The sequence below is a fragment of the Enhydra lutris genome, unplaced genomic scaffold, assembly GCF_002288905.1.
Source record: "Enhydra lutris kenyoni isolate GAN:26980312 unplaced genomic scaffold, ASM228890v2 scaffoldscaffold49, whole genome shotgun sequence".
NCBI classification, from domain to species: Eukaryota; Metazoa; Chordata; class Mammalia; order Carnivora; family Mustelidae; genus Enhydra; species Enhydra lutris.
The window spans coordinates 3723431-3750903 of NW_019154133.1; the positions used below are offsets into that span (position 1 = coordinate 3723431).

The window sequence follows — 27473 nt, forward strand, 5'->3', positions numbered from 1 at the left end:
ATGACATTGAGACACATCTGTCTTCTAGGATGACGGGGAAGACATAATTACAACTAAAAGAAATTACAGATTAAAGAGATTCTACTACATTATGGAGGTTCCCCAAAAAGTTGAAAGTAGAGCTACCTTACAATCCAGCAATCACAGTACTGGGTATCTATGCCAAAGATACAAGTGTAGGGATCCAAAGAGGTACCTGCACCCCAATGTTTATAGCAGCAATGTCCACAATAGCCAAACTAGGGGAAAAGCCCAGATGTCCACTGATGGATGAATGGATAAAGAAGATGCAGTATATATATGCAATGGAATACTACTCAGCCATCAAAAAATGAAATCTTGCCATTTGCAATGACGTGGATTGAACTAGAGAGTATTATGCTAACTGAAACAGGTCAATCAGAGAAAAATAATTATCATATGATCTCACTCATATGTAGAATTTAAGAAACAAAGCAGAGGATCATAGGGGAAGAGAGGAAAAAATAAAACAAGACAAAATCAGAAAGAGAGAAAAACCATAAGAGACTCTTGATCATAGGAAACAAACAGACTTTCTAGAGGGTCAGGGGTTGGTGGTATAGGATAACTGGGTGATTGACATTAAGGAGGGCACGTGATGTATGAGCACTGGGTATTATATAAGACTGATGGGGGTGCCTGGGTGGCTCAGTGGGTTAAGCCTCTGCCTTCAGCTCAGGTCATGATCTCAGGTTCCTGGAATCGAGCCCCGCATCGGGTTCTCTGCTCAGCAGGGAGCCTGCTTCCCCCTCGTCTCTCTGCCTGCTGCTCTGCCTACTTGTGATCTCTCTCTCTATGTCAAATAAATAAATAAAATCTTTAAGAAAAAAAAAAGACTGATGAATCACTGACCTCTACCTCAGAAACCAATAACACATTATAAGTTAATTAATTGAATTTAAATTAAAAAATGAAAAAATAAAGGGATTCTCCTAAATGACTAATTACTGAAGAACCTCACTATTTGAAATTATCTTACCAGTTTACTTCTGTATTAGCTGTCTTCTCTATGCTTGCTCTGAAAAGGCCGGTGCCTTGTCTTATTCACCAATACCTAGACAAGTTGCCTGATAGGAATTTTATCAAATATTCCATGACTGAAATGAAAAATTGATGATGTAGATGACACAAACCTGTAAGGGACGTCAGACTCTACCTCCTAAAACCCTCAATTTAGTGGAATGGCTGACTGAACTGAAAAGGTGACATTTAAGAGCAATAAGATATAGTCTATCATCTGGTTCACAATTACCATCTGCAGAGGGACAGGACTGGAGAGAACTGGCTTAATAGCAACACCTGTGAAACACTTAGAGGGTTTAGTTGACCATAAACTCAGTATGAGTCAACAGTATGAAAAGCAAATGTCCAGTATCGTTACTAGGAGGGAGTCCCCATTATAGTCAATTGATTTTCAACAAAGGGGGTCAAGATAATCCAAGAACTGTCTTTACAGCACGTGGTGCTCTGGCAATTGGATATTCAAATGCATGAAAATGAATTCAGAACCCTACCTCAATCATAAAAAAATGGACTCAAAGTTGATCAAAGACCTAAATGCAAGAGGTAAAACTATGAAAAAAAAACAAAAAACAAAAAAAAAAAAAAACTCTTAGAAGAAAACAGAAGTGTAAAATTCATGACCTTGGATTAGGTAACAATTTCTTAGCTGACACCAAAAGCACAAGCAACAAAATTAAAAATAGATAAATTGGGCTTCATCAAAGTTAAAGATTTTAATGCTGCAAAGGGCACTATCAAGAAAGGGAAGACAGCCCACAGAATGGGAGAAATGTTTATAAATCCTATATCTGATAAGGGTTCAGTATCCAGAATCTATAAAAACGCTTACACACAATAATTTAAAAAAAAAACTCAATTAAAAAGGACAAAGGACTTAAATAGACAGTTTTCCAAAGAAGAAGATTCTTTGGGACATAAGCACATAAAGACGCTCAACATCAATATAGTCTTTAGGACAATGCAAATAAAAGTGATTCACACAATCATGACTGTCATCAACAGGAGGGATATTATCAAAATAGTAAGTGTTGGAGTAGATGTGGAAGAACTAGAACCTTTATATATAACTGGTAGAATTATAAAATGGTGCAGGCTTTGTGGGAAAGTTTTCAGTTCCTCAAAAGGTTAAACGCAGAGTTTCTGTATGACCCAGCAATTCCCGTCCTAAGTATATATCCACGTGAAAGGAAAACACATGACCGCACAAAAACTTGTATATGGATATTCATAAAAACATTCACAATAGCCAAAGAAAGTGGAAACAACCCAAATGTCCGTCAGCTGATAAACAAGAAAATGTGATGCATCCATACTGTGGGATAGTGTTCATCAATAAAGAGAAATGAAATTCTGATACGTGCTGCAACATTAATGAAACTTGAAAACATCATGCTGAGTGAAAGAAACCAGTCCTAAAGGTCACATATTGTGTCAGCCCATTTCTATGAAATGTCCAGAATAGGCAAATCCATAGAGATAGAACACAGATCAGTGGTTGACAGAGGCTGGGGAGTAAGTAGTAACTGCTAATGGGTACAGAACTTCTTTCTAGAAGTGGTAATGGTAATGGTTGTACAACTCTGTAGATATACTAAAAACCATTGAATCATACACTTAAAAAGCATAAATTTTATGGTATATAAATTATACCTAAATAAGGCTGTTACCAAAAAAGAAAAAAAAAGTTCCCCCAGAACCAGGTCCCCTTTCACAGAGCACTGATCACATCATACCTGAAGTACTAAATTCAGTCCTGGGCATAGGACAGAAGCAACTAAGAGCTTAGCTCACCAATAGAAAAGCACCTGGGGTAATTGGGGCATTTAGATGGTTCCAGACAAAATATAGAGGACATGTGGAATGTTTAACCTGATTTAAAAAGAAAAAGATTTACAGGGAGCGGTTTAGTCCTTCAAATTTGAGTGACATTTGTGTGGAAGAGGAGTGAGACTCACACTGTCTTCCTGGGACACTGAGGTACCTAAGGAAAAGGCTGGGGGTGTCTCCACACAGAGGACAGCTTTCTAAACGCTGAACGGTCTGAAAAAGAAGGAGCTCCCTTCAGGGATAATGCGTTCCTCGCCGTGAAAGCAAAGGCTCGGTGTTCATGGGTTAAGGATGCAATGAAAAGCAACAGTGGCTTCGGATGACAGGTTGGACTAGCTGACCCTGAGATAGCTTTTCTGTTAGTGGATTCTATCATTTAATCCCAGGGGACTCTTCTGGGTTGGAACTGATCACTCAGATCTCATATGCCCGGAAGTCTGTGATATTTTTTCCCTTGATCTACTTCTTACCTTGCACCTGCTCTCATTAAAATGCACCAATGTTTTTGTCTATTTAATACACTCTTTAAAGTATCTTCTGAAATCCATCCTTATCAACTAGAAATCCGGAGCAACCACTGCCCCAGAAGTAGTTCTGCACCCTCGTCCAGATCCTTTATAAACTGGTCCCAAGTGACAGTTTTATGGGAACTCAGTTGTTGACATGACTCCAGAGAAGTGCCTGTTCATTTCTACCTTTTTTTTTTTTCTGTCTCTAAACTGGCTCTTTATTCATGACAAGACTCCTGCAATTTCACGATAACTCCATTTTAAACAAATCGTGCATAAGGTGGAACCTTACAAAAGGTGTTTTTCAAGATGGCAGGATCACCTTCCATATATGTCCTGCCACACAGTCTGACTTGGTTTGGGAGGCATGCCTGGTCTAACCTTCTAGGTGCTGGAGCTAAACATTGGTGGAGAGGGAGGGCGGTGAGCCATTCCGTGCACAGCTTCCCCCTTAGCCATATGCATATTTATCTCCTCCAAGAATAACAATAGATGAATCAGGCATAATTGGCTTTTGCAGAAGTCATGTCATGGGTTTAGTGTTCTGTGGCCCCACTCTTTTAATTTCACCAGCATAAAAGGGAAAAAAAAATCCATGCCTCAACAGTTGGTGGTTTCCACGATCCCCTGGGAGCCCTCCTTATAAAACAATTACACAAGACCTGTAAAGACAGATTGTGTATTTTAAGTCCCACAGGTCCTCCCTTAAGTTTCCTTAATACAGTGAGTTTGTAACCTAGTGAAGGCTATGGATCAATTTCAAGGAATCTACCAACCTGCCGAAATAATATACAAAATCTTGTGTCCATGTAGATGTACATTTATTCTTTCCTGATAAAAGATAAAATCTTTTCCAGATTTTACACCTGACCTGCCATTCATAATGGGTTTCTCCATCCCTATACAGGACCCAAGCCTCGTTAGTCCCAGTGTCCATGAGACTGGTGCTGTTTGCCACTATTCACACCCGTTGCCTCCGTTGCTGCTATCAGACCCACCACTGTCATCAGGACTTCTGTCAGTTCCTGTCTTCCTGGCCGCCGCTTCCTTATAATCTCTGACGTCTGTCATTTGCAGGCTAGACCATGCACAGCTCCCCAAGCAGTTCCGCTTGTGGCTAGAAATGTGCTAGGAAACTCCACTAGGTGATACCGGGAAGAGCTGTGTTAGGCGAGGCCCGGGATCCTGTGTGTCTGCCTTTCGGGGCTGCAGTCCTCCCGGGGCTCACAAGGGGAGCCCTTGCCTCCCTGCTGCCACGCTGTCTGGCCTCGCTTGTGCGATGGCCGCATCACCAGTCTCTAGCCTGTAGTGAGCTGCACTCACGTGTTTGGCCCCCTGTCCATTTGCCTAATCTTAGCCACCTCTTTGCCGTCGTTCTGGGCAAAAACACTGTCTTAATCAGCTCAGACTGCTTTAAAAATACCATAGACTGAGTGGCTTTAACAACAGACATTTCCTTCTCACAGTTCTGGAGGCTGGGAAACCCAAAATCAAGATACCAATCAATTCGGTTGTTGGCGAGGGCCCTCTTCTTGGCTTGCAGAGGACGCCCTTCCTGCTCTTCCTCTTCTACTTACAAGGCTGCCTCTTCTCCTTCCCTTCTGCTAAGGACAAGGCTCCCATCATAGGGGTTCCACTTTCATGACCTCATCTAAACCATTCCCTCCCTAAAGCTGTTCCTCCTAATGCCATTGCATTAGGTTTAGAAATCCAAGAAACACATTTTGGGAGGACTCATTCCATCCATAACAAACTCACGCTGTGGTGTTCAGCTGCCTGGATGGGAATCCAAGCTCCACCACTCACTTTGCTTCAGCTGTCTGTGTCTCAGGTCCCACCCCCCCAAAATGGTGATGGTAATAGTACTGGCCTCGTAGACTTATTATGAGGGTTCACTGAGTTCATGAAAGTAAAGGCTGGAGTGCTGGCTGGCGTGGAGTAGATCCTGCAGAATGGTTAGCTACTATGATTTATTTAAGGAGATAGATTATACCCTGGGTTTGATTCAGGGGGATTGTAATCCAAATGAGTTATAATACAGGCAACTCTGAGGCAAATACCTTGAACAGTTCTGGTGACAAGAAATCCTCCCAGATGTTTTATTTAACTTGACCATCCTATTTCTCTGGACCATGACGACAGGGATAACCCATGCCCAGTCAGGAAAAATCCACGCCAGACAGCTGGCCCTGAAGGAATGTCTCTTAGAGTAGCTGGTAAAGTTGTCCCATGGGGTGGTGGGGGCAGGGGCGGGTGAGCTTTGAAAGAAACAAGATCCTTGTGTTAAATCACAAAACCACCATAAAGAACCAGCCCATGTGGGAGGGCACAGAAGTGGACCGGGCAGAACCTTCAAGAGAAGCTGTTGCTGCGGGGAGCCTGCTGCTGCCACTCCTTTGGACCCACTGTAGCCACCAAAAACACGCTTCCTCTGGGCTGTTTCTCTCCCAGGACCTAGCACAGGAGAGCTGCTAGAGCCGGGCCATTCCAAACGACAAGGGATACTTCAAGCAGGGCACCGTTGCCCGGACACCTCATCAGCTCGCGTTGAGACTTCCGAAGAACCTCTCTGAAATACTTCCCATCCCATCTTCCTTTTCCTGGCTTCTTTCTCACAGGTGTCAGACCTGCCTGGGGGCCTGCTGACCTCCTTGCGCCCCACCCACCCTATCCACCCGAGGCTTCTTCCCTAGTAAGCGGCTCATAGAACTCATCCTGTCTTGGTGACGGCTCCTGAGCAGACTCAAACGGACAGAAACGCTATTACTGCCCCCTCTCTGAATTTCTAGAAGCTTGTGTGCCAACAGAATGAAAGCAGGTGCTTCTTTCTATCTGGGCTGGATGAACCTTTGTAGAAATAACACATCAGATAAGAAAACAAATGTTAATGGAGCTAAAGCCATGTCACACCGAAAAGGTTTTCTTCCCCATATTTTTATAATCATTTTAAATTGGACCGTTTTCTCATCAAATTTCATATAAATCCAGATTCTGTAGTCTCTATGCTTGTTCATTCCTCATTATAAGCTCATGGGTTCAAGAATGCAGAAAGGCAAATTGATAACCCTTCCTGATGATTCCACCCCCTCCAAAAAAAAAAAGAAAAGAAGACTGATAGGTAGCATTGAGCTGTTGACTAATAGAGGCCTATTTGCATTGGAAATATTTAGAACTTCATTAGAGCACAGAACTGAAGATTTATTGAATTGGTAATTCCACCATGGTTTAATCAACACGCCGTTACAGTAAGTGTGCCTATAAACTGCTGCTCCACAAATACGACAGCCTAAATGAGTGAGAAATTACCAGCAGCGGTGGAAATTATTATTTATACCTGATAGCTGTACACACGTTTCTAGAGATGCTTTTTACATTAAATATTAACTCCAGCATCCTAAGCTTATAAGCCATTTATATTGTTTTCAGAAGAAATGTGAAATAGTAGCTGCGATGGTTTCCCCAGACTGTGGCCCTCACTTGGCTTCAGCCTAAGCCCTGTTTGGCGTTACTAACCCGTATTCATCCACCTCTTATTACAGGAAACTGGATATGCCCTGGCCAGCAGCCAGCCGGCCACGTTACTGATCTGCTCTTATGCCCAGCAGTAACCTTTGCATTGTGTTCCTCACTCTATCAGTTTCTCCGGGTTATTCCTTTGGGGAAGTCATGTTCCTTGCGCACAGAGCAGACATAGCTAAATGTGCGATTGTTCGGCCTTTGGGTGTTCCACAAACAGGTTTGATTTCATAGTGCTTTGATCCTACTGTTATGAACAAATTTAAGAGGGCTAGAATTACCATTTTCCAGGAACAAGACAGTCTGAATTGATCAGTCATCCAATAATAGTTGTACAGATTGACTGAAACATATATTGGTAACATGGTTAAAAAAATATATGAAAGAACACAGGAAACAGCCAGCAACGTGCGTGTATGAGAATTCTCCAGAGGGCAACAGAGATGCTTTCATTTGTTTCCCAGAACCTGGACATTCCAAGTGCCTTACGTAGAACATTGACAAGTATGGGACAAGGGAGTCTGCCTGAAGCAATACTTTGCACACAGTAGATATTATTGAATTGAAGCTTGCTTGAACTATACTAATAGATTATCCTCAACAAAAGTCAGCTCCAGAAATAAAATTACCTACAGTACACACCTTAGGAAGGAGAACTATTGTCTAGCTCATTGATCTGAAACAATCAATTTAAAATGAGGATAAATTGGCTCACTTCTAGCCTGTGAAACGAAAGATAAATGTTTAAATAAGAGCAAATATCAGGGGGCACCTGGGTGGCTCAGTGGGTTAAAGCCTCTGCCTTCAGCTCAGATCATGATCCCAGGGTCCTGGGATTGAGCCCCACATCGGGCTCTCTGTTCTGCGGGGAGCCTGCTTTTTCCTCTCTCTCTGCCTGCCTCTCAGCCTGCTTGTGATCTCTGTCTGTCAAATAAATAAATAAAATCTTAAAAAAAAAAAAAAAAGAGCAAATATCAGATTGAAACTGCCACTTAAAAAGTAGTGCGTATCAGCAATTTCATACAGTTCCACCTAACAGTATGAAAGAGGTATTTGTGGAGGGGTCAGGATTTAGGTATGTGAGTTGAATTGAAATTTAATCATTCTGAACATTTTAAGCACATTATAAGAACCCCATTAAAGAAAATCCATAGAGAGTCCTTTTGAAAGCAAAACACTCTTTTTTAATAGGAGTAATAAACCCATAATTTAATCTACTTTTTTGTGACTTGATCTTTTATATGCTATGTTCTCGTTAATTTAGAATCACTCGCATATATAAAAGAAGACTTTTTTATTATAAGATAATTTTATTTTTTTTTAAAGACTTACTTATCTGGGTATGGGGAGCACATGCACAAGGGGAGGGATATCGAGCAGAAGGAAAATCTCAAGTAGACTCCCTGCTGAGTACAGAGCCCATGGCCAGGTTCAATCTCAGGACCCTGAGATTATGACCTGAGCTGAAATCAAGGGTCAGCCCCTTAACCTACTGAGCCACCCAGGTGCCCCAGATAACTTCAGATGTAATACAGAAAAAATTGAATAATCTAAAATGAATTGCATTTAGTTTACAAATATGTTTCAGTTATAGAAGATGACATGTACACCTCAAATTTAAAACAAGATTATGGAAATGATCATGAAAACAACATTAGTGTGTGGCATGAAGACCCCATTGGGCCACTGGAATAAGGCAGGCCTGGTGACTGGCCGAGTGCCCTTAGGAAGTCACCAGTCTCTGTATTTGTAAAATAGGGAAATAATACCAACCCATGGTGGCAATCTAAAATAGTATACATCAAGTGTCCGGCATTGGGAATGCTCAGTAAGTATTAGCTAATACTAGAAAGAAAATGCAGTTTTTGAAAAAAAGATTATAATTTTTTTTCTCTTTTTTAAGACAAATCTGGAACTCAGGCAGCTTACAAGGGATTAATTCCCCCTATATCACTTACCAGTTTGTTCCCCCCCTTCATAGCATGACAGTGGAGGCATCAGCCCTTCCGTGGTGTAACCAGAGGTCGCCAAATTAAAAGTCCAAATTCACCTTCAACCTAGAGCATGAGAGCAAATGAGCCCACTTCACCATGTCTGACAGTTCTCTTCCACCAGCTTGACCTGCTTTGGGGTGGGGGACAGGGATGTTTCCCTCAGAACTCGTACCCCAGTGCCTTTGCAACACATGGGCAATGATGACTCTGAAACTGCTTTATCAGAAGGAGAGCTTTCCCAGGGCTCCTGGGTGGCTCAGTCAGTTAAGTGTCTGCCTTAGGCTCAGGTCATGATCCCTGGGTCCTGGGATCGAACCCCATGTGGGGCTCCCTGCTCGACAGGTATTCTGCTTCTCCCTCTCCCTTGACCCTAACCCGTACTCATTCCCTCTCTCTCTCATACACAAAAATAAATAAAATCTTTAAAAAAAAAAAAAAAGGAGAGCTTTCTCTGTCACTCCCAGGGAGCCTGTTAATCCTCTCTTTTTGAAAAAAGCAAGAACGTAAAATGGCTTCAACCATTCCTTCTAGCCCACATTTAGATATGTTGCCAACATAATAATGTTACTATTTCAGGTAAGAGAAGCAGCAGAAATAAGAAATACAGTATTTTTCATCTTATTATTTTTTTGATCTAGGAAAAAATGATCTTATTTTTCTTTAATTGGCAAACCAGAAGACCCTGGATTTGTTTTCTCCCAACTGTCCTCATGAAATAACTATGACCACCATAAAGTGTAGCTGGGAGTTCTTTACATTACTGAGGCCTAAAAGGATTGAAGGCTGCCAAGCAATAATGTAATTAACCCTACTGATAAGTCTGGAATGACCCAACTTGGATAGAATTTTAAGACAGAGAAAAGCAGTTTTTTTTTATTTAAATTCAATTAGCTAACTTACAGTACATCATTAGTTTCAGATGTAGTGTTCAATAAATTATCAGTTGCATATAACCCCCAGTGCTCATCACATCATGTGCCTCCTTAATGCCCACCACCCATTACCCCATCCCCCCACCCACCTCCCCTCCAGCAACCCTCAGTTTATTTCCTAGAGTTAAGAATCTCTCATGGTTTGTCTCTCTCTCTGATTTCTTCCCATTCAGTTCCCCCCTTCCCCTGTGGTCCTCCATGTTATTCCTTATGTTCCACATATGAGTGAAACCATATGATAATTGTCTTTCTCTGACTGACTTATTTCACTCAGCATAAGCCCCTCCAGTTCCATCCATGTCAATGCAAATAGTAAGTGTTCATCCTTTCTTTTTTTTTTTTTAAAGATTTTATTTATTCATTTGACAGAGAGAGAGAGATCACAAGTAGGCAGAGTGGCAGGCAGAGAGAGAGGGGGAAGCAGGCTCCCTGATGAGCAGAGAGCCCGATGTGGGGCTCGATCCCAGGACCCTGAGATCATGACCTGAGCTGAAGACAGAGGCTTAACCCACTGAACCACCCAGGCACCCCGTGTTCATCCTTTCTTGATGGCTGAGTTATACTCCATCGTATAGATGACCTGCACCTTCTTTATCCATTTCTATTGATGGATATCTACGCTCTTTCCATAGTTCAGCTATTGTGGACATTTCTGCTGTGAATGTTGGGGTGCATGTGCCCCCTTGGATCACTACATTTCTATCTTTGGAGTAAATACCTAGTAGTGCAAATGCTGGGTCATAGAATAGCTCTTTTTTTTTTTTTTTTTTTTATTTCTTGAAGAACCTCCATAGCGTTTTCCAGAGTGGCTGCACCAGCTTGCATTCCCACCAACAGTGTAGGAGGGTTCCCCTTTCTCCAGAGAGATGCGATTTTGATTACAGTTTTCTTCTTGAGGACAGCTGTGATGCTTATCAGGTGGACTGTTAACCTGCAGACTACCTGAATGGCCCGGTGCACCTTCACCCCAGTAGCCTGAGCCCCGTCACCTCCGCTCACATGGGGGCCCTGCTCACATGGAGGCCCTTCCTGGTGAGGTGCTCCCCAGGACTCCAGGCTGACTGGACGGCAGCCAAATGCTTCCGGAAACATCCACACACTCTTCCCGGAGAGTCTGAAAACTTTGCTTTGGCTGTTGCTGAGTAGCAGCAGATGTCCAGTGCAGCAGGAAGAAGTCAGCAAGGATGTTGCCATCCCAAAGGACTGGGAACCCGGGAGTGGGACACAGGGCCTGAGGGCACAGCCACATCCACCTCCTACCATCTCCACCACACACAAACCTCACCAGTGACAGAACATGGGGTACACGCAGAGACGCTCCCACGAATCTAGGCACACAGAGAAGCACACCCAGATCCACACAGGACACAGACACACACAGGCACATAGATGCACAGAGAGGCATTTACACACACAACACACAGATACACACAAGACACAGACACATCCTCACACAGGTATGCACACAGATGCGGACACACCGAGAGACACACACAGACCCACGTGGGACATGCACCCGCAGAGAGACATGGAGACAGTCAGGAAGGGAACTTGACGTGTTCCTTCCGGTCTCCCATCCCCCGGCGCCTACATGACGGGCCCTGAAGGGCATCCCACGTGCACAGAGGGCTTTGTGTTCAGAGAGAAAACGTGGTTGTAAGACTGGCCCGGGGACACCCAAGAGAACGAGTCAGCTGCAATCAAAGCGCCAAGCCTACAAAGCACAAAGGCCTTTGGAGGGATATTCATGATGCTTCCCCACGCTACACTTTGCAGCCTGCTCACATCAAGAAGTCCGGCTAATCACACAGAATTGTTTTCAGGGGATTTGGAACTTATTATTTAATAATGTTATTGCTGCCATTCTAGAGTTCACGGATAGGTCTGTGAGCCTGTGTGAATGTAGAAGAATTATCGCAGACATGGGAGCAAAATCAATTTTGCAGAGATAGGCCAGCATCTTTTAGGCCCAGTAAAAAATTTTATATAAATGATTTAATAGCTACATTTTTGAGGAATTGTTTTCCACCAGAGGAACTGAATAAATTACCTGATCTAATAAGACGAGAGAGAGAGAGATGATGAACAGACAACTACAGAAATTTCTATGCTCCTACCTGCCATCCCTCAGCCGCTGTGAACCACCATTACTTACTGTCAATTTGTCAAAAAGAAAAAAACCTTTATTAAGACTGTACATTAGGGGCACCTGGGTGGCTCAGTGGGTTAAAATAAGCCTCTGCCTTCAGCTCAGGTCATGATCTCAGGGTCCTGGGATCAAGTCCCACATCGGGGTCTCTGCTCGGCAGGGAGCCTGCTTCCTCTTCTTTCTCTCTCTACTTGCCTCTCTGCCTACTTGTGATCTCTCTCTGTCAAATAAATAAAATCTTTAAAAAAAGAAAAAAAGACTGTACATTAGGCAAGGTTTCATATTAGATGTTAGAAATAGATGCCAGACCGTGTCCTTATCTGGAAAGTGGGAGGCGGAGAGAGCACGAGCAGCCCAGGTGCTACAGTGCAGGCACGGAGGCACCTGGCCCCTCCTGGCAGGTGCAAACAGGTTCCCAGGAGTGGGACTGAGCCGATGGACAGGGGAGTGGAATAGGTCCAGTGGAAAGGGGAGGGATCTTGTTCCCAGCAGAGGGCATTGCTTGTGCAAAGGTATGGAGAGGAGGAGAATTATGGAGAATTGCCATGAGCAGGGAGCTGCCCTGCAGAGCACCTGTGACGAAGTGGAGGAAGAGGTAGAGAGAACCACCCCAGAGAGAGCCAAGTGTTTCCTGCGCCGGCACTGAGTTGCATCGCGAAGGCCGTGGGGAACCTCCCAAGAATGAATTTCTCCATGGCCCCATGACTGTCAACAAGCCTTTGCCCCTCCACTCCTGTATAAAATTCCTGCTGCTTTGAGGCGCTTCCACGTGTCCTGCTAGATTCTCCCGCCGTCTTGGCCATTCATTCTTGACTGAAGTTGTGAGCTGCCTGGTCACAGCATTCCTCTCCTCCTCAGTCGTGCTGTCATCCTGGATGACATCCGTGCCCATCTCACCACTCGTGATGCAGTGACCTTCACTTCTACTCCCCCTTCCACCCCTACCCCTACGGCCACACCCTGGACCTTGACATCTCCCAGAATTCCTCTCTGTATGACCCCTCCGTCTCCAGCACCCCTCGCCCACTCGTAACCTCCTGTTCCTCCAACTCAACTCACTCTTTTGCTTACACTACACCTCTTTTTTTTTTTAGCTCATTAGGATCTCTGATTCCTCTCCATTTGCTCCCCCATATTTCAGGCTATCTCCCCAAACACGATTTTATCACAGCCTTCCACTTTCCTGTGCTCTTATTCACTGAACCCCCGCCTCCCAGAAAAACCCAGTGAGGTATCTGCCCAGGAGCCTGGCCTCTCACTCCTGTTCCAGGTTCAGGGCACGGCTCTCAGAACCCTGTGGGGTCACCATGACAGAACCAAAGCCTCCAACCTCAGCGGAGCTGGCTTTGCTGCCTGACAGACTTCCTGGGACTTGTCAGTTTTCTTTGAAACCTTCATGCCTCTCCCACTCCTCAGAGGGAAACGTGTTTCCTTCTGAGGAAGGAATTAGAGCAGAGACCTCCAAGAAGAAACATCATCAATTCCCCGAGCCCCACACCTACCTGTTAGTTCCCTGTGCTGTTAGTTCCCTGTGCTCCAGTTCTAAAAGACAATTCCTTCTTCTTTGTTCTAAAGCTAATTTCACCCGAGCCCAGGACCCCACTCTATGGCAGCCTTGTCCATTCATAATCCCTTCTCTCCTGTATCTACGAGTTCTCCGATGCTGCTGGCTCTTCCCTATCAGCACGGAGATGGGCTAGAGTTCATTCTTCCAAAGCAGGATCAGACAAACCTGAGCTCTCTTAACTCCCTCAAACAACCACATTCTTCTTCCCTTCATGGACGCCTTCTTTAAAGAGATGTTTACAGTAACACTTCCTCACCTCATGGTACCCATTCACTCCTCAAACCACAGCCATCCTGCTTTTGCTCCTCTCAAGTTTCTGCCTTCTTTCTGTTGCTAGTTCCAGGGGGCTCCTGATTGGGGTTGGTCAGTCTCCCACCTCTGAGACTGTTAACTTGCCCCTCCTTGAGCTTCTCGCCTCTCTTAGGTCCTCTAACCACCGTCCTCATTCCTTTTCCATTGCTCTGTGTCCCTGCGTGCAGGTGGAGGAACACCTGAGCGTGTCAGTAGACCCCGAGAAAAGCCCAGGGCGAACAGGAGGGAGGAGCAAGGTCTCGGAGGCGGGAGCAGGTAGCACAGGTGGGGGCGTGGCTTCCAACAGGAACACGTCCACCTTCCGGGGAGACTGAAGGAAGGAGGTAAAAAGGTCTTGCTGTGTGGCCTGAATGTTCTCTGTAATGTAGGAGGTTAAGAGTATCTGCTATCTGGGTGTGTAAGAGTTGAAGCTTGGAGAGAGAGAGAGATGAAGACACAAAATAATCACAAGTGCTGATGGGAGTACGTGCTGATCAAAGACAGATGAAGCGTCTGATGGTCTGATGGAGGGAAGCTCAAGTAGAGTCTGGGCAAGGCTCCCAGTCCCCAGAGTCTGGTGTCCTCCATCCGCCCTCGGCTGCCCCCGGGCGGAAGAGGAAAGAACAGCCAGAGAGAATCCAGCCAGGGTTCGGTGGTTCCAGGCCCGTGAAGCAAAAGGCTAGAAAGGCCAGGGGGGTTCAAGGTTGCTGGGGAGAGATGTGGCCAGAGGGTCAACCGGGGAACCCACACTGGAGGGAAGAAGGAGGCAGCAGCGAGTTGGGAACCTGGGAGGAATGAAGGAAGCCAAAGACTGGCCGTTCCTGGGGGATGGAAGAGCAGATGGGGGGAGACGGTCTGAGCTAGAAGGAAAGAAGGAGCGTGAGGTTGCGGGAGAGCAGTAACACGTTAGGGCCAATATCAGATTTGTGTTCTCGTTTTTATTTGGACTATAAGCACAGAAGTATGAGAATGGTCGAATGAAGCCCTCAGGGTGCGTCCCCTTGTTCCTACAGTTGTCAGCATTTTACCTGTTTGATTTCATCTACTCATCCTCCAACTCACATTTTAGGGGGTGGGTGAGTGGGAGGTTGTAGGATATTGAAGCAAATCCTACTTTTCATGTTATTTAACCTATAAATACTTCAGCAGATCAAATTAGGTTTTTTTTTAACAATTTTTTTTTTTTTTTGACAGAGAGAGAAAAGTAGCACAAAAACAGGGAGAGCACCAGGCAGAGGGAGAGGGAGAAGCAGGTTCCCGGCTGAGCAAGGAGCCCAAGGTGGGGCTCAATCCCAGGACCCCAGGTCATGACCCCAGGCAAAGGTAGACACTTCACTGACTGAGCCACCCAGGCACTCTTAAACTTGGGTTTTTAAATTGAAGAACAGTTCATTGAAACAAGAGTTTAGGTAAGAGATAATGAAAACCATTACTATTAATTGAATGTTTAGTGCATTTCCGATATTTTACATATGCAATTTAATTCTCCCAAAACCCCAGGAGGCTGGTGTTATTATTGTTCCCATTTTATAAACGAAGAATAGGAAGCTATACAAAGCTACATGATGTACCTAAAATCACTCCTCTAATAAATGCAGTTGCTGGGTTTAAACCCCGGTGCATCCGACTGTGGCATCCTTCCTGTCAAGGTCAGGAGTCTGCAGAATGTTGTTGAGATGAAGGGAACAGAAACTACAAAGTTAGGATATGGGATGCGTTCACCACATCCCCTACGATTATACTTCCAGATGCAGTAAACAAAACGGCTATCAATTTTTTTTCCTGTTAAGGAGGCTCCACTTGCAGTGTGGAGCCCAACTCGGGGCTTGAACTCACAACCCTGAGATCAAGACCTGAGCTAAGATCAAGAGTCAGATGTTTAACCAACTGCACCCTAGTAATGGCTACAACTTCTGTGCCAAAATATTTGGTGACTTTTATGGGAGAGAGGAACTGATAGAAGGTCTGGTTGATGCTCAGACAGGAAGAGAGAGAGAGCAGATGAGCCACCAGGCACCCAGGTTTCTGCATGCAAGTGGAGAGATGCTTTAGGGGAGGCAGGTCAAAGGCCAACAGTGGGGGTAATAGGGTAAGTAACTCAGGTGGAAAGGAGGACTGATCCTAATGGAAAGCCCATGTACAGTAAAATGGGGAGGGTATGTGAGTGGCTGTTCATAATGGAATATGGAGTCCAGTGAGCAGATAAAGGCCAGGAGCAAAGTCATGGTGGGAGGATCTAAGGAGAAAGAGCAGCAGTGGGGAGAAAGAGAGAAACAGGACTAAATATCATCATTTTGGGGAAAATGCATTGGACATCAAAGCAATCGCGTGGTTCCATGCTTGTCAGCGTGGGCCAGTGACAGTCTGCAAAGTCTATTACCAGCTGGGTGCAAAAATTGAGGGGAAACTCACGGGTTTGTGTAGCAGCATGACAGAGCCACAGTCGCCATGGGCCTGATTTCCTTGTGTTTTCCAGAAGTATCAATCCATGACAGATCAGAGATTTCTTTCAAATGATCCTTCACCACAGACTGCTTCAGAAACACTGGTCTATATGGCCTATGTACTAGGATGTGTTTGCACTAATTTCCCCATCTTTTTGATCAAGGCCACCAGATACTTCAGAGCAACAGGCAGCTTCCTTACTCTTCCCTGTAGAGTAAAAGAAACAACAGCTAAGATGAAATTGGAGGAGTTCACACTGACCACTTTTGTTCCAGGATACCATTAGAGAGGAAACAAAGCTTCATGCTTAATCACATTTAAAAGTTAACTGACTCCAGGGGCACCTGGGTGACTCAGTCGTTAAGTGTCTGCCTTCGGCTCAGGTCATGATCTCAGGGTCCTGGGATCGAGCCCCGCACCAGGCTCCCTGCTCAGCGGGAAGCCTGCTTCTCCCTCTCCCACTCCCCCTGCTTGTGTTCCCTCTCTCACTGTGTGTCTCTGTCAAATAAATAAATAAAATCTTTAAAAAAAAAAAAAAGTTAACTGATTCCAGTTTTCCAAACTTTCAGGAAAAGCTTTCCCAGAATTCCAAGATGGGGATTAGTTACTGTGGCCTTTCCCATAGAAGAGATTTTATTTTCAGCCTTTATTCCTTGTTTGAAGATTATCACAAGTTTTTAAAGTAACTGAACGTGGTCTAGACAGCAGATTTCAGTAGTTGCTAAGGAACTGGATTAGTGCTAATCTAAAGAATGTATTATACATTTTTATTTCCGTTTGTTACTACCGTACTTTAATTGCAGATAAATGTCTTTGATGGCTCTCCAGGGTGTAAAACATTTCTCTGTTAGCTGGTGGGTTAGCCAGGGGGGACCGGGTTTGTGTGCATCCTGCAGAGATGGCACTCAGGCATGGAGTGGCTCAAAAAAGGAAAAAAGCCTTCTTGCCTTGAAAGCAAGGCCACAGTCAAGCACCCAGGGCCAGGCCAGCCTACGACCCACGGCCCGGGGCCATGTCTGCTGATCTGGCACACACATGTCCGATCGCCTCCCCATGTCACAGATGATGTCATTCCACAACCTGCTGCCACAGTCACCAGGCAATCAGTTCCTCAGATAAAAGACTGGTTGTCAAACTAAGAAACTCATTTTCCACACAGCAGCCAGGGTGAGCTTTTAGGAAAACAAATCTGATAGCATCACCCCAAGCTCCATGACCTCTCCCACCCAACTCTGTCTGAAACACTCCGGTGATTCCCAGGGCCTTTAAGATAAGGATTAAAACCTGTACAGGACTTCAGAGACCCTCCCTGGGCTGTCCCCTCTCTCAGGGCACAACACGCTGTGCTCAGCTTCTCTGTCCCTTGGGAAGACAGCCCTGCCCATACTTGGCACAGCCCAGCCCAAGGCTCGCTTAGCACCTGCGCTCGGGGCCAGTCCCTGGAAGGTCCCCCCTGAGCTGGCAGAACTTTAGTAGGTCCTCAGCAAATCCACACCACTCCTTCCTGGCATTTGCCACCTCTGTAGGTTCATGTTTATTTATTGTCTGTTTGATCAAGGACCCGTTTTTCAATGGACTAGAGCTCAAGAAGGCAAAAGCTCTGCCTGATTTGCCTTTACTGTATTTCCAGTTTCTAGAAGAGCCCCTAGAGCATAGCTAGCACTCCCAGAGTGAGCATGGAAAGCAGAAACTCTTAAACATAAACTCCAAACTGCCTTCCAGACTTTGGCTATTCGTGAACAGACCTCGGGGGCCATGACGTCATGAGCTGTCTGGTTGCCAAGGCATCAATGTGCAGCTCTCGCAAGGGACCCAGCAGCTGCTCCTGCATGTGCCGGTTGCCACCTCTTATGGAGGAATTCCTGAGAACTTCAAACAGTTCTGTTCTTTATGAAAAATACTACCACCACCACCAGCCCCCTAAAAGAAAGCAACAGCTGCTGGTGCTGGTGCCTATTAAGAAGGCCAAGTGAAACAATCTGATACTGTCCTCTTTCATGGGAGATGTATACTATGGGTGTGTTCATGAATGCGAAGGTTAATAATAGCTAACTAACATCTATGGATATCTGACAATGGGTGAGGCTGTGTGCTGGTGCCCTGTTTACTCATGTAATCTTCTCAACAGATCTATTTTTATCCCCCTTTTACAGATAAAGAAACAAGAATCAGAGATGTCAAGTGATTCATCCGAAGTCACACAGCTAGTAATGGCAGAGAGTAGACTGGAAGCCACATGATCTAACCACTTCCATAGCCTGCACTCTTACCCATTACCTTTATCCCCTCTCTCAGAAAACTCCAGGACACATCCTTAGCCGATATCAAGGGAGTTCTGTACTCATAGACTAAAGACTCTTTTCACTGAGGAATAGTTGTTACTTCATCTGATAACTTTTGGTTTAAGACCTAACTAAAAATAGCTAAATATCCTACCTTTAGTTTCTTCCCCTTCCATACATTTTCAATTTTGATCCATTTCTAAACTAGAGATAGATTGATTATCCGTCTCTTTCCTAGGTTCATGAATTGTCAATGGCTTCTCTCTATTTAATAGAATATGATAAACCACTTAGCCTGGCACATGAGGCCCCAGGAACTGGCCCAGGCTCCGTCCTCTCTCATCACCTACTACATCCTTCAAATAAGGACTCCTAAGCATATTGCAAGACAAAGACTTGCCTGAAATGTGAATCTCTCATCTACTCATCCATCCAAGCCAGGTCAACCTGGGGGACAAATCACGTATAGAATGACAAGAAATATTACTGTTATTTAAAAATAGTTCTAAATATTATTAAGTTCCATAATACTCAACTAAGTCTGGGAGGAAAGATTAAATGGAAAAAAAAAAAAAATTGAGAAAGGCCTCAGCCTTTTCCAAACATGTGGTTGATAAGGTACTCAAGAGTAGATTTAAATTTAATTTAAAATTAGGAAAGAATATTTAACCTCTAGAGGGTTTTTTTTCCCCCCTCAACAACTCTTAATCTACCAGAAGGCTTTTGCAGCAGTTTTCTCAAAGTGTAACGAATTCTACTTTGTATATCATCTCTTCATGTTTAATTATAAGGATCTGAATTTGCAACACCAATTAATCAGTAATTAGATAGTACTGTACCAAAAGAAATTAAACAAAGATAAAAACAAAAACACAACTCAGCACAAGACCATATCATCTGGTAACATTTCATGTAGCAAGATAAAAATACTCCCGGAGAGATACAGGTTAATTGAATCAGGAACAATGTATTTTTTTGATTTGGGGTTACTATTGTTGTCAGTGACCTCCACAACCAGTGGGACAGTCAAAAGTAATCCAAATGCAAAAATGCTCTGATTATACAAAAGTTTATTCCTCTTTTCACTCTTCATCAGAAATCCAGTTTGACACTCAATAATTGTTTTGAAATGTAGTGGTAAACTTTGGCAATACAAAAAAAATGCATATTCTCTTCTTTTAAATTTAAATTCAATTAACCAACATATAGTATACCATTAGTTTACTATAGAAACCTTTAGTTTCAGATGTAGAATTCAGTAATTCATCAGTTGCATATGATACCCACTGCTCCCACGTGCCCTCCTTAACGCCTGTCACCCAGTTAGCCCATCCACCCATCAACAACCCTCAGTTCACTTCCTATAGTTAAGAGTCTATCGTGGTTATTTTCTAGTGACACATTCTCTGTTGATGTTCATGTTTAAAAAAAAAAAAAAAAAAAACACAAAAATCAGCTTTTGAGTTAATTATCATTTAAACCTCTTAAACAAAAATGTTCACCTTAGATGTGAAAAAAAAAAAATCCAAAAAGATACAAAGCAGATTGAGGAAGGAAAAATAAAGGTTCCCGAAACCAAGATGTAAGAGAGGGAAAGATGTGCCTGTACAGCGAGTCCCTTTAGAATCAGGGCAGAGGGCAAGGGGACCTTTTCCCTACAGCCATGCCATTTCCCTGTGCCAAGCTCATGGCTGCTTATTCTGGTTCTCAAGCCTTTTGTTAATAAGAGGAAGAGAAGGCTGACAGAAAGAGAAGTCAGCCTCTCCTGTAATTCAGTCTTGAAGGAGATGACAAGCAGCCTGCTCATGTGTGCCCCCCATTGGCATGGAGTGATCCTGACAGCTGGACTCTGGGGAGGGCAGCCGGTCAGAGGAGCCCGAGGGTCCACATAGCAGGATATAGAACAAACCTTTCTCCTTCAAGGCCTCCAATTACTCCTTCCCCCTGTGACCATGACTACATAGGGAGATTGAAGCAACAAAACACTCAAAATTACCTTAAGGCACTTTAAGTTCTTTCCCTGGTGCTGTTTCAGGAGGCTTTGTGTCTGTAAGAAACTGGCATCATCTTTACTCCCAAGTATGAGGATCGTATAAATAATGGATATTGTGAAATATTTTAATTATGTGCCAAATGAATGAGTGGGTTTTTCTCTCAGCGTACGAGGTTGTCTTGAAAACTCTTGCAAAGTGAATTTCACTGTGTACTCTCAAGCTTGATTTCTAGAAGCATTTAATTGCCATTCTCTGAAAAAAAAAAAAGTGATTTCTCTTTAGATAGAACAGTTTGCCGAGAAAGAGGGTGAGGTGCTTTGAGAAGAACTATAGAAGAAAATTTAAAAGATTCTCATCTTTTGGCACCTTGGATTGAAAGAGTAAGCTTTGTTTAGTAATACAGTGTCATCGTGGACATTGGAGAGCCAAGTTATAATAATCTTTATAATTTCGTGATGAAATTAGTTGAGCAGCGCCCCCAAATTTGGGAACAATTTGATTTTTTTTCTCCAATTTAAGAATCTCTTTTCCCAGTGTGTTGATGCTATAAAGTTTCTATCCCTATGAGTTCACTGCTTTAAAAATTATAGAGCACGCCTTGAATGAAAGCCACATTTGTCAACATGACATTCATTTGTCAATATGGTTTATTAATCCCCTGTCATACTTCTTCAACTATTCTCTAATCTGAAACTGTTCGTCTCTCAAGAGGTGGTACAATTTATCTGATTCCAAGGTACCACGTAAATTTTTGCCTCTTGATATTAACTTCTTTATTTGAATAAGCTTCAACAAGCGGACTTCAGTCCACAATGATCATTATCTTATGAACCTTCACGCGGGGTTAACTGGCCAAAAATTAATGAACCAGAGTAATCTCTTCATCTCAATGAATGTTGCCCAATGGCTCTTCACTTTAACAACATGGTAACTACCGGGATGCCCCCTGTCCTTCCTGTAGGAAAGTGTAGGAAAGCAGGGCACTGGGGTTTAAACACTTCTAATCGCATTTCTCCTCCACCATCTCCCGTTTCAGTAAATGGCTTTAGTCAGTGCTCAAGCCAGACTGCCTGACAGCCATCCTGGATTGCTCCCCTTTGCCCATCTCCCACCCTCAGGGCACCAGCCAGGCCTGACAGAGCAGGTGCCACTCTCCCCCTCCCCAGCGCAAGCCACTATTTCCTCTTGTGCCCAGACTCGGAGCAATTACCTCCTAAATGGCCTCCCTGCCTTGAGTCTGCCTTCCCTAAAATCCATTCTCCGTAGAGCAGCTCAGGTAATTATTTTTAATCATATTATGTCACTAGGCCTGCTCAAAGCCTTCCAGTGATTTCCCATTCCACTTAGAATAAAATTGAAACACTTCCCATGTGCAAAGGACCCGACATGACCAGCTCTGCACCCTTGTCCCCTTCTCACCCAAAGTGGGATGCTTTTCAAATACCCAGCACCCAATCCCACCATCTAGCCTTTTGACAGTTGTCCCTTCTGCTTGGAGGGCATTTCCTTACCTCCTCAGAACTGAGAGCCCCACCTTCACACTTCACCTGAGGTGTCACCTCCCAGAGAAACCTTTCTTGACCACCTAAAGTGCAGCCACCTTCCATCACTGTCACGTCAACCTGTTCATGCACTTCACAGCACTTGTCACTATCACGAATTATTCTGTTCCCTTTTGTTTGTTTCCCAGTAATTGTGTTTCTCCCCACCAGCCTTGTCTGTTGTTCACCATACATCGGCTGTGCCTAGAACAAGGTCTATCTTAGAGCACACTCCCAGTATTTGTTAGGTGGCTATCCAATGAGGAATCCTTCCCTTCCTCATACTATAGGATTTTGACTGGATCATAACCTCTGGACCTCGGCGGAATTCCTGATCTATACAATAAAGCTGACAAAAGTTTGGATTTTATGGGGCTAAGTTAAAGGAATAAGTGTGTAGTAGCGTGGGACACATTGTACGTGTGGGGCACATAGCCCATAATAGACCACAGTAGACACAAAATGAGCACAGGTAACAATGTCCCCTCTGTTTTACAGGAAATCCTCAGAGGAACTGGACATGGACAAGGTGACAGCAGCAATGGTACTAACCAGCTTGTCCACCAGCCCTTTGGTTCGGAGCCCACCTGTGCGGCCGAATGGTAAGCCTGGGGTACGGGACCTAGGGGAGGGCTCCCTGACACCAAGAGCAGAGCCCCTCTTTGAAGGATCTCATTTCTAACACACACATAATAAACAGTTTAACCACCCCTCAGCAGCAGAAAGCAAGGGAAACTGGAAGAAATGGAGACCTCACAACTATCATCTTCTTCCTCATCTTCCCAGAGACCTCCCAGCATCTCATTCATACATACGTCCGTTCAGCTCACATGTACTGAGCTCCAGCACCTTTCCAGAGCACATTTTTTAGTGCTCATACTTCTTTTTTCCCAGGTAAATGGAGGTTGGTCCAATGAAGTTATTTTCACCCGCATTATTTCTGTTTAATTAGACCAGTAGTTGTATCAAAGAACTCTGAATATTAAATATTTTGAAAAAGTACTATCCTAATAGAATAATAATATTAATCAAATAGAAGTATGTGGTCCATTCATTCATTCAGTGTATATTTATTGGGTAGCATGCTAGATGGTTTGAAAACAATGTCCATAATCAATCATTCATATTGTACAATTCCTATGGGGAAAGAACCCTATCAGTCACATTAATGGCTAGCATTTATTCAGCACTTACGATATGCCGAGTTCTAAGCTTACTTAATCTCATATAATTCTCACAAAAACTCTATGTTATTATCACTATTTTATAGGTGAATAAACTGAGGCATATGAGGATTAACTAACTTGTAAACAGCAGAGCTGAAACTCCATCCCGTATCTTTCTGCTTCCAGATCTGCTATCTTAGTCATGATATAATATTGACACATATAATTCAACAGGATATATCAGGAGGGCAGCAGGAGATGAAGTTGGAGAGCTTGACCCAATATTGATCAAGAGAAGCCATGTGTTCCTGGCTAGGAGTTTGAACATTAATCTGAGTCTACAGGATATCTGTTAAGTGACAGGCACTGGAACGTTATGATTAGGATTACAGGCAAATACAAAAAACAAGACCATATGGGTGTCCTGGACCTTGGTGGTCACACTGGAGATGAAGAGGACATAATTGAGAAACATGGAGGAGGCAGAATCGACAGGATGTGGTGATGATGGACAGAGAGAATGAAAGAGAGGGAGTGACAAGGGTGACTTCCAGGCTATCCGTGTGCTTCAGGAGGAGGCCCCTCCCAGAGATGGGGAGCAGAGCAGGGACATAGATCTTTGGGTGACTGTTAGGGCAAGAAGTGGGGTTGCTGAAGAAGGTAAAGGTCCAGTTTGGGACATGTTTAGTAGGCAGAACCTTTCAAGGGTCCTTGTCTGGTGGAGATTTGGGTCCAGACTGAGAGAGACCTAGGCTAATGGTGCAGGACTGGTAGGCATCATTGCAAAGCCAGGTGAAGAGATGAGATCACCTGGAGGACACTGTGTAGAGGCAGAGTATGATGAGAAGGTAGCTAAGGGGCTGGTAGGGCCTGTCATCCTATAAGGGACCAGCAGAGGTTAAAGAGCCCGAGGGGACTTGAGGGGTCACCGACAATGTAGAGGAGAACCCGGAGAGTGCGGTTCATGCAAGTCAAGGGAAAAGCATGTTTCAAGGAGAACCTCTGATGCTACAGAAGGTCAGTCATGAGTCCTTCTCATGACTGAATTCTGCATCAAGTAGAAGGTCACTGGTGGTTTTGGCAAGAGCATTCCCAATGGACCACCCCTGGGCAGAAGCCAGGTCACTGAAATGCAGTGCACTGAGACCGCTGAATGAAACCTTCTCTTTAAAGCCAGCCTAGTCAATTATGGGACTGAGCTATGGTTCACACACCATTTGGTTATAAGCATGAGTTGTGAAATTATATATGTTGGCTATCCAGTGGGTCCTCCCCCATGTTTACCCCAATCCAGCTGGGATTAAAATGGGATTTTATGAGCCTCTTAAAATGAGCCTGACCATTCCTATTAAATGACCTGGACTTCTTCTCTGGGCTTCTTGGCGAACAGGTATCCTGACTTACCTTTCTCAGCTTGGCAATGCTGCTGAAGAAAGATTATAGTAAACGCAAAGTGGAAAGCATCTCCAAGACCCATTAGAGGGAAAAAAGAATCACAGAGGAGAAAAAGTAGTGTTTTTTTTTTTTTTGCTCTAATCATCATTTTTACCACTGTGTTCTTTTTTAATTGAGAATATCTTTAATGTTCCTTTGTATTAAAAGTTCAAATCAAAATAAACTTTTCGCTTCTTCAATGAAAACTTTTGTTAACATTGTTACAAAGAAACTAATTCAGTGTTTGTTACGTTTTAAAAAAGAACTACCCAACTAATAATCCCAAATTGTCTATTATCTCTCATTTAGTCTGCAACAGGAAGCAAATTTTTAAAAAGGGAAAGTAGTTTATGAAAATGAAAGAATTATTAAATTTTTTAGAAATAAAGACTATGTCCAGGATTACTGTATGTCAATGAGGTTTTGAAAACTGTTGTGTTCCTTTTCTGTGTCTGAGAGGGATCGTTTTGTCAGGATGTGGTGTGCAAAGAGAGTAAGAGACCAGCAGTGTGTGTCTACAATTTGGCAAATATTTGTTTAAGCCAAGAAGACAATGTTCTCTGAAAAACACTCTGAACTGGTTCTGACTTTTTTCTGAAAAGTTTATTTCTATATCACATTATCCTTCTGTTTAAGTAGTGTTTCTAAGGGAAAGGCCATTCCCAAGTAAGCAAGTTAACTTTTGGCATTGCCATGAAGCAACGTAACCACACTGTAATAATGGCTGGTTTTCAAAATAAATTCAATTCCTCAAACCTAGAGCAATGACACATCTAGCACCATGAACTTATTTTATTTTGCAGTGTTTTCTACAGTATATTTATAAGCCTCATAAGCCTGCCAAGTGAGTCTGTCACACCAGGTAATATTACCTAAGGCCTTACATGAGGCTCCTCTTGAAGTCGTGTTGTATTGAATGGAGCTTTCTTATTTACAGTCGGGGACTCGGTCCTGTCAGTGCCTCAGTCTCTGTGTAGACTGTGAGGGTGAGATGCTAATTTAGTTTTGTTGCGGCTGTCGAGGTGTGAGCCTGCATAAATGACCCCTGGATTCTGTCAGAGCCTTTGCTTTAATGAGATGGGGAACTTCCTCTGCTATTTCCGCCTCAAACTTCGGTCCACCAAGAGAACTCTTGGTCTGACATAGCTGAGGAATACGCTAGCACTCTAATTATGTGAAGATGGTTAAGAAGTTTCTCCCTGAATGCTAGTCTACTGTTTCCCTTCATTACAAATTACACAGACGTTAGCAACAATTTTTTTAAGATTTTTATTTATTTATTTGACAGAGAGAGATACAGTGAGAGAGGGAACACAAGCAGGGGCAGAGGGAGAGGGAGAAGCGGGCTCCCCACTGAGCAGGGAGCCCAACAACAAACATGGGCCTAGAGGATCATGACCTGAACTGAAGGAAGACACTTAACAACTGAGCCACCCAGGTGTCCCATTAGCAACATTTTTTTAATGAGGTATTTTGAGACTTTTTCTCCTTTGTACTTAGAATATAGCTTTAATATATTCAAAATGTACATAAATATGAAGGAGAAATCATCCTTTAAAAAGAAAGTAGAGGGGTGCCTGGGTGGCTCAGTCGTTAAGCCTCTGCCTTCTGCTTGGGTCATGATCCCAGGGTCCTGGGATTGAGCCCCATGTCAGGCTCCCTGCTTGGCGGAGAGCCTTTGTCTCCCTCTCCCACTCCCCCTGCTTGTGTTCCCTCTCTCGCTCTCCCTCTCTGTCAAAAAAATAAATAAATAAATAAATAAAATCTTTGAAAAAAAAAAAAAGAAAATAGAATTATACAAATGCTCATTAAGATTGGGCATCTTGAAAGGTAAAGCAAATCTTCAGTGGTTTGCTAAAAACATTCATTGCATGAGGACAGGCCCAAGACATTCTAACTGGGCAAAGATCTCTCTACACTAGCAAACATTTTATAATGTTTCCCCACAGGTGGAAAGGTAAAATTCAACACCAGTCTTACCAGGAATTATTACCAATAAATCCTCCTCTGACCTCAGTTTTGCTAGAGACAAAAGAGGCTGTTCACAACACACTCATAAAGGAGAAGACCAACGGGTAGACCAGGATTTGGTCCCAGCACCCACCCAAGTTCCACACCAGTCACGCAGCAAGTCACTGAACTTCCAGCTGCCTCACGATCTCCATCTGTAAAATAGGCATGACTGTCCTTACTCTGAGAGACAGATGTCGTGAGAATGCTCGAGATCTTGTGAAGGATCTCCGCGAGATGTAAAACACTCACCGATTGTAAGGCACTGTTATTTGTTAGAATAAGCAGCTGTTAGTATAAGGTAGATGGCCGTAGGTAACTATCTGGAAATTAGTCCCTTTGACTCTTCAATCTTGGACTTTTTCTATAAGTGTAATGCAAGGATCACAGACCTATGAGAAATTTCTTTTGAAAAGTTAAAATCCGGGATGGGGGTGGGGAAGACAGCTGCCCATGAGTTCTTTCTTAGAAAGGCAGGCGCTCCCCAGACTTTGTAAACAAGAACATCTTCTTTTTTTTTTTTTTTTCATCTAATCTCCACTGTTATCCTGAGAAACTAGTGTTGAACAAAACACCACACATCAAAAAACTGAGAAAAACCTGTTGTGTGATGAAAATAGCTACATGTTTATAAACTGTAAAGCAACGCGGATTTTTTTTGTAGGTTTTTTTTTGAGGTTCAGAGTACATCTTACATCCCCAACCGTTGCAAACTGTCGAGTGGGCTGCAAGCGCTTTCATGAGCAGAGCATGGAGTCCCCCGCTGCCCCCA

General features: G+C 43.6%; 1 protein-coding gene across 1 annotated transcript in view; it reads left to right on the forward strand.

The window, feature by feature from the left end:
- Positions 1–27473, forward strand: part of LOC111156845 (zinc finger protein 704) — a 226171-nt gene that overhangs the window by 165080 nt on the left and 33618 nt on the right. Inside the window, exon 4 of the mRNA XM_022517945.1 lies at positions 22590–22693. Within this exon, the coding sequence (XP_022373653.1) occupies positions 22590–22693 (104 nt within the window). The remainder of the gene's footprint in view (positions 1–22589; positions 22694–27473) is intronic.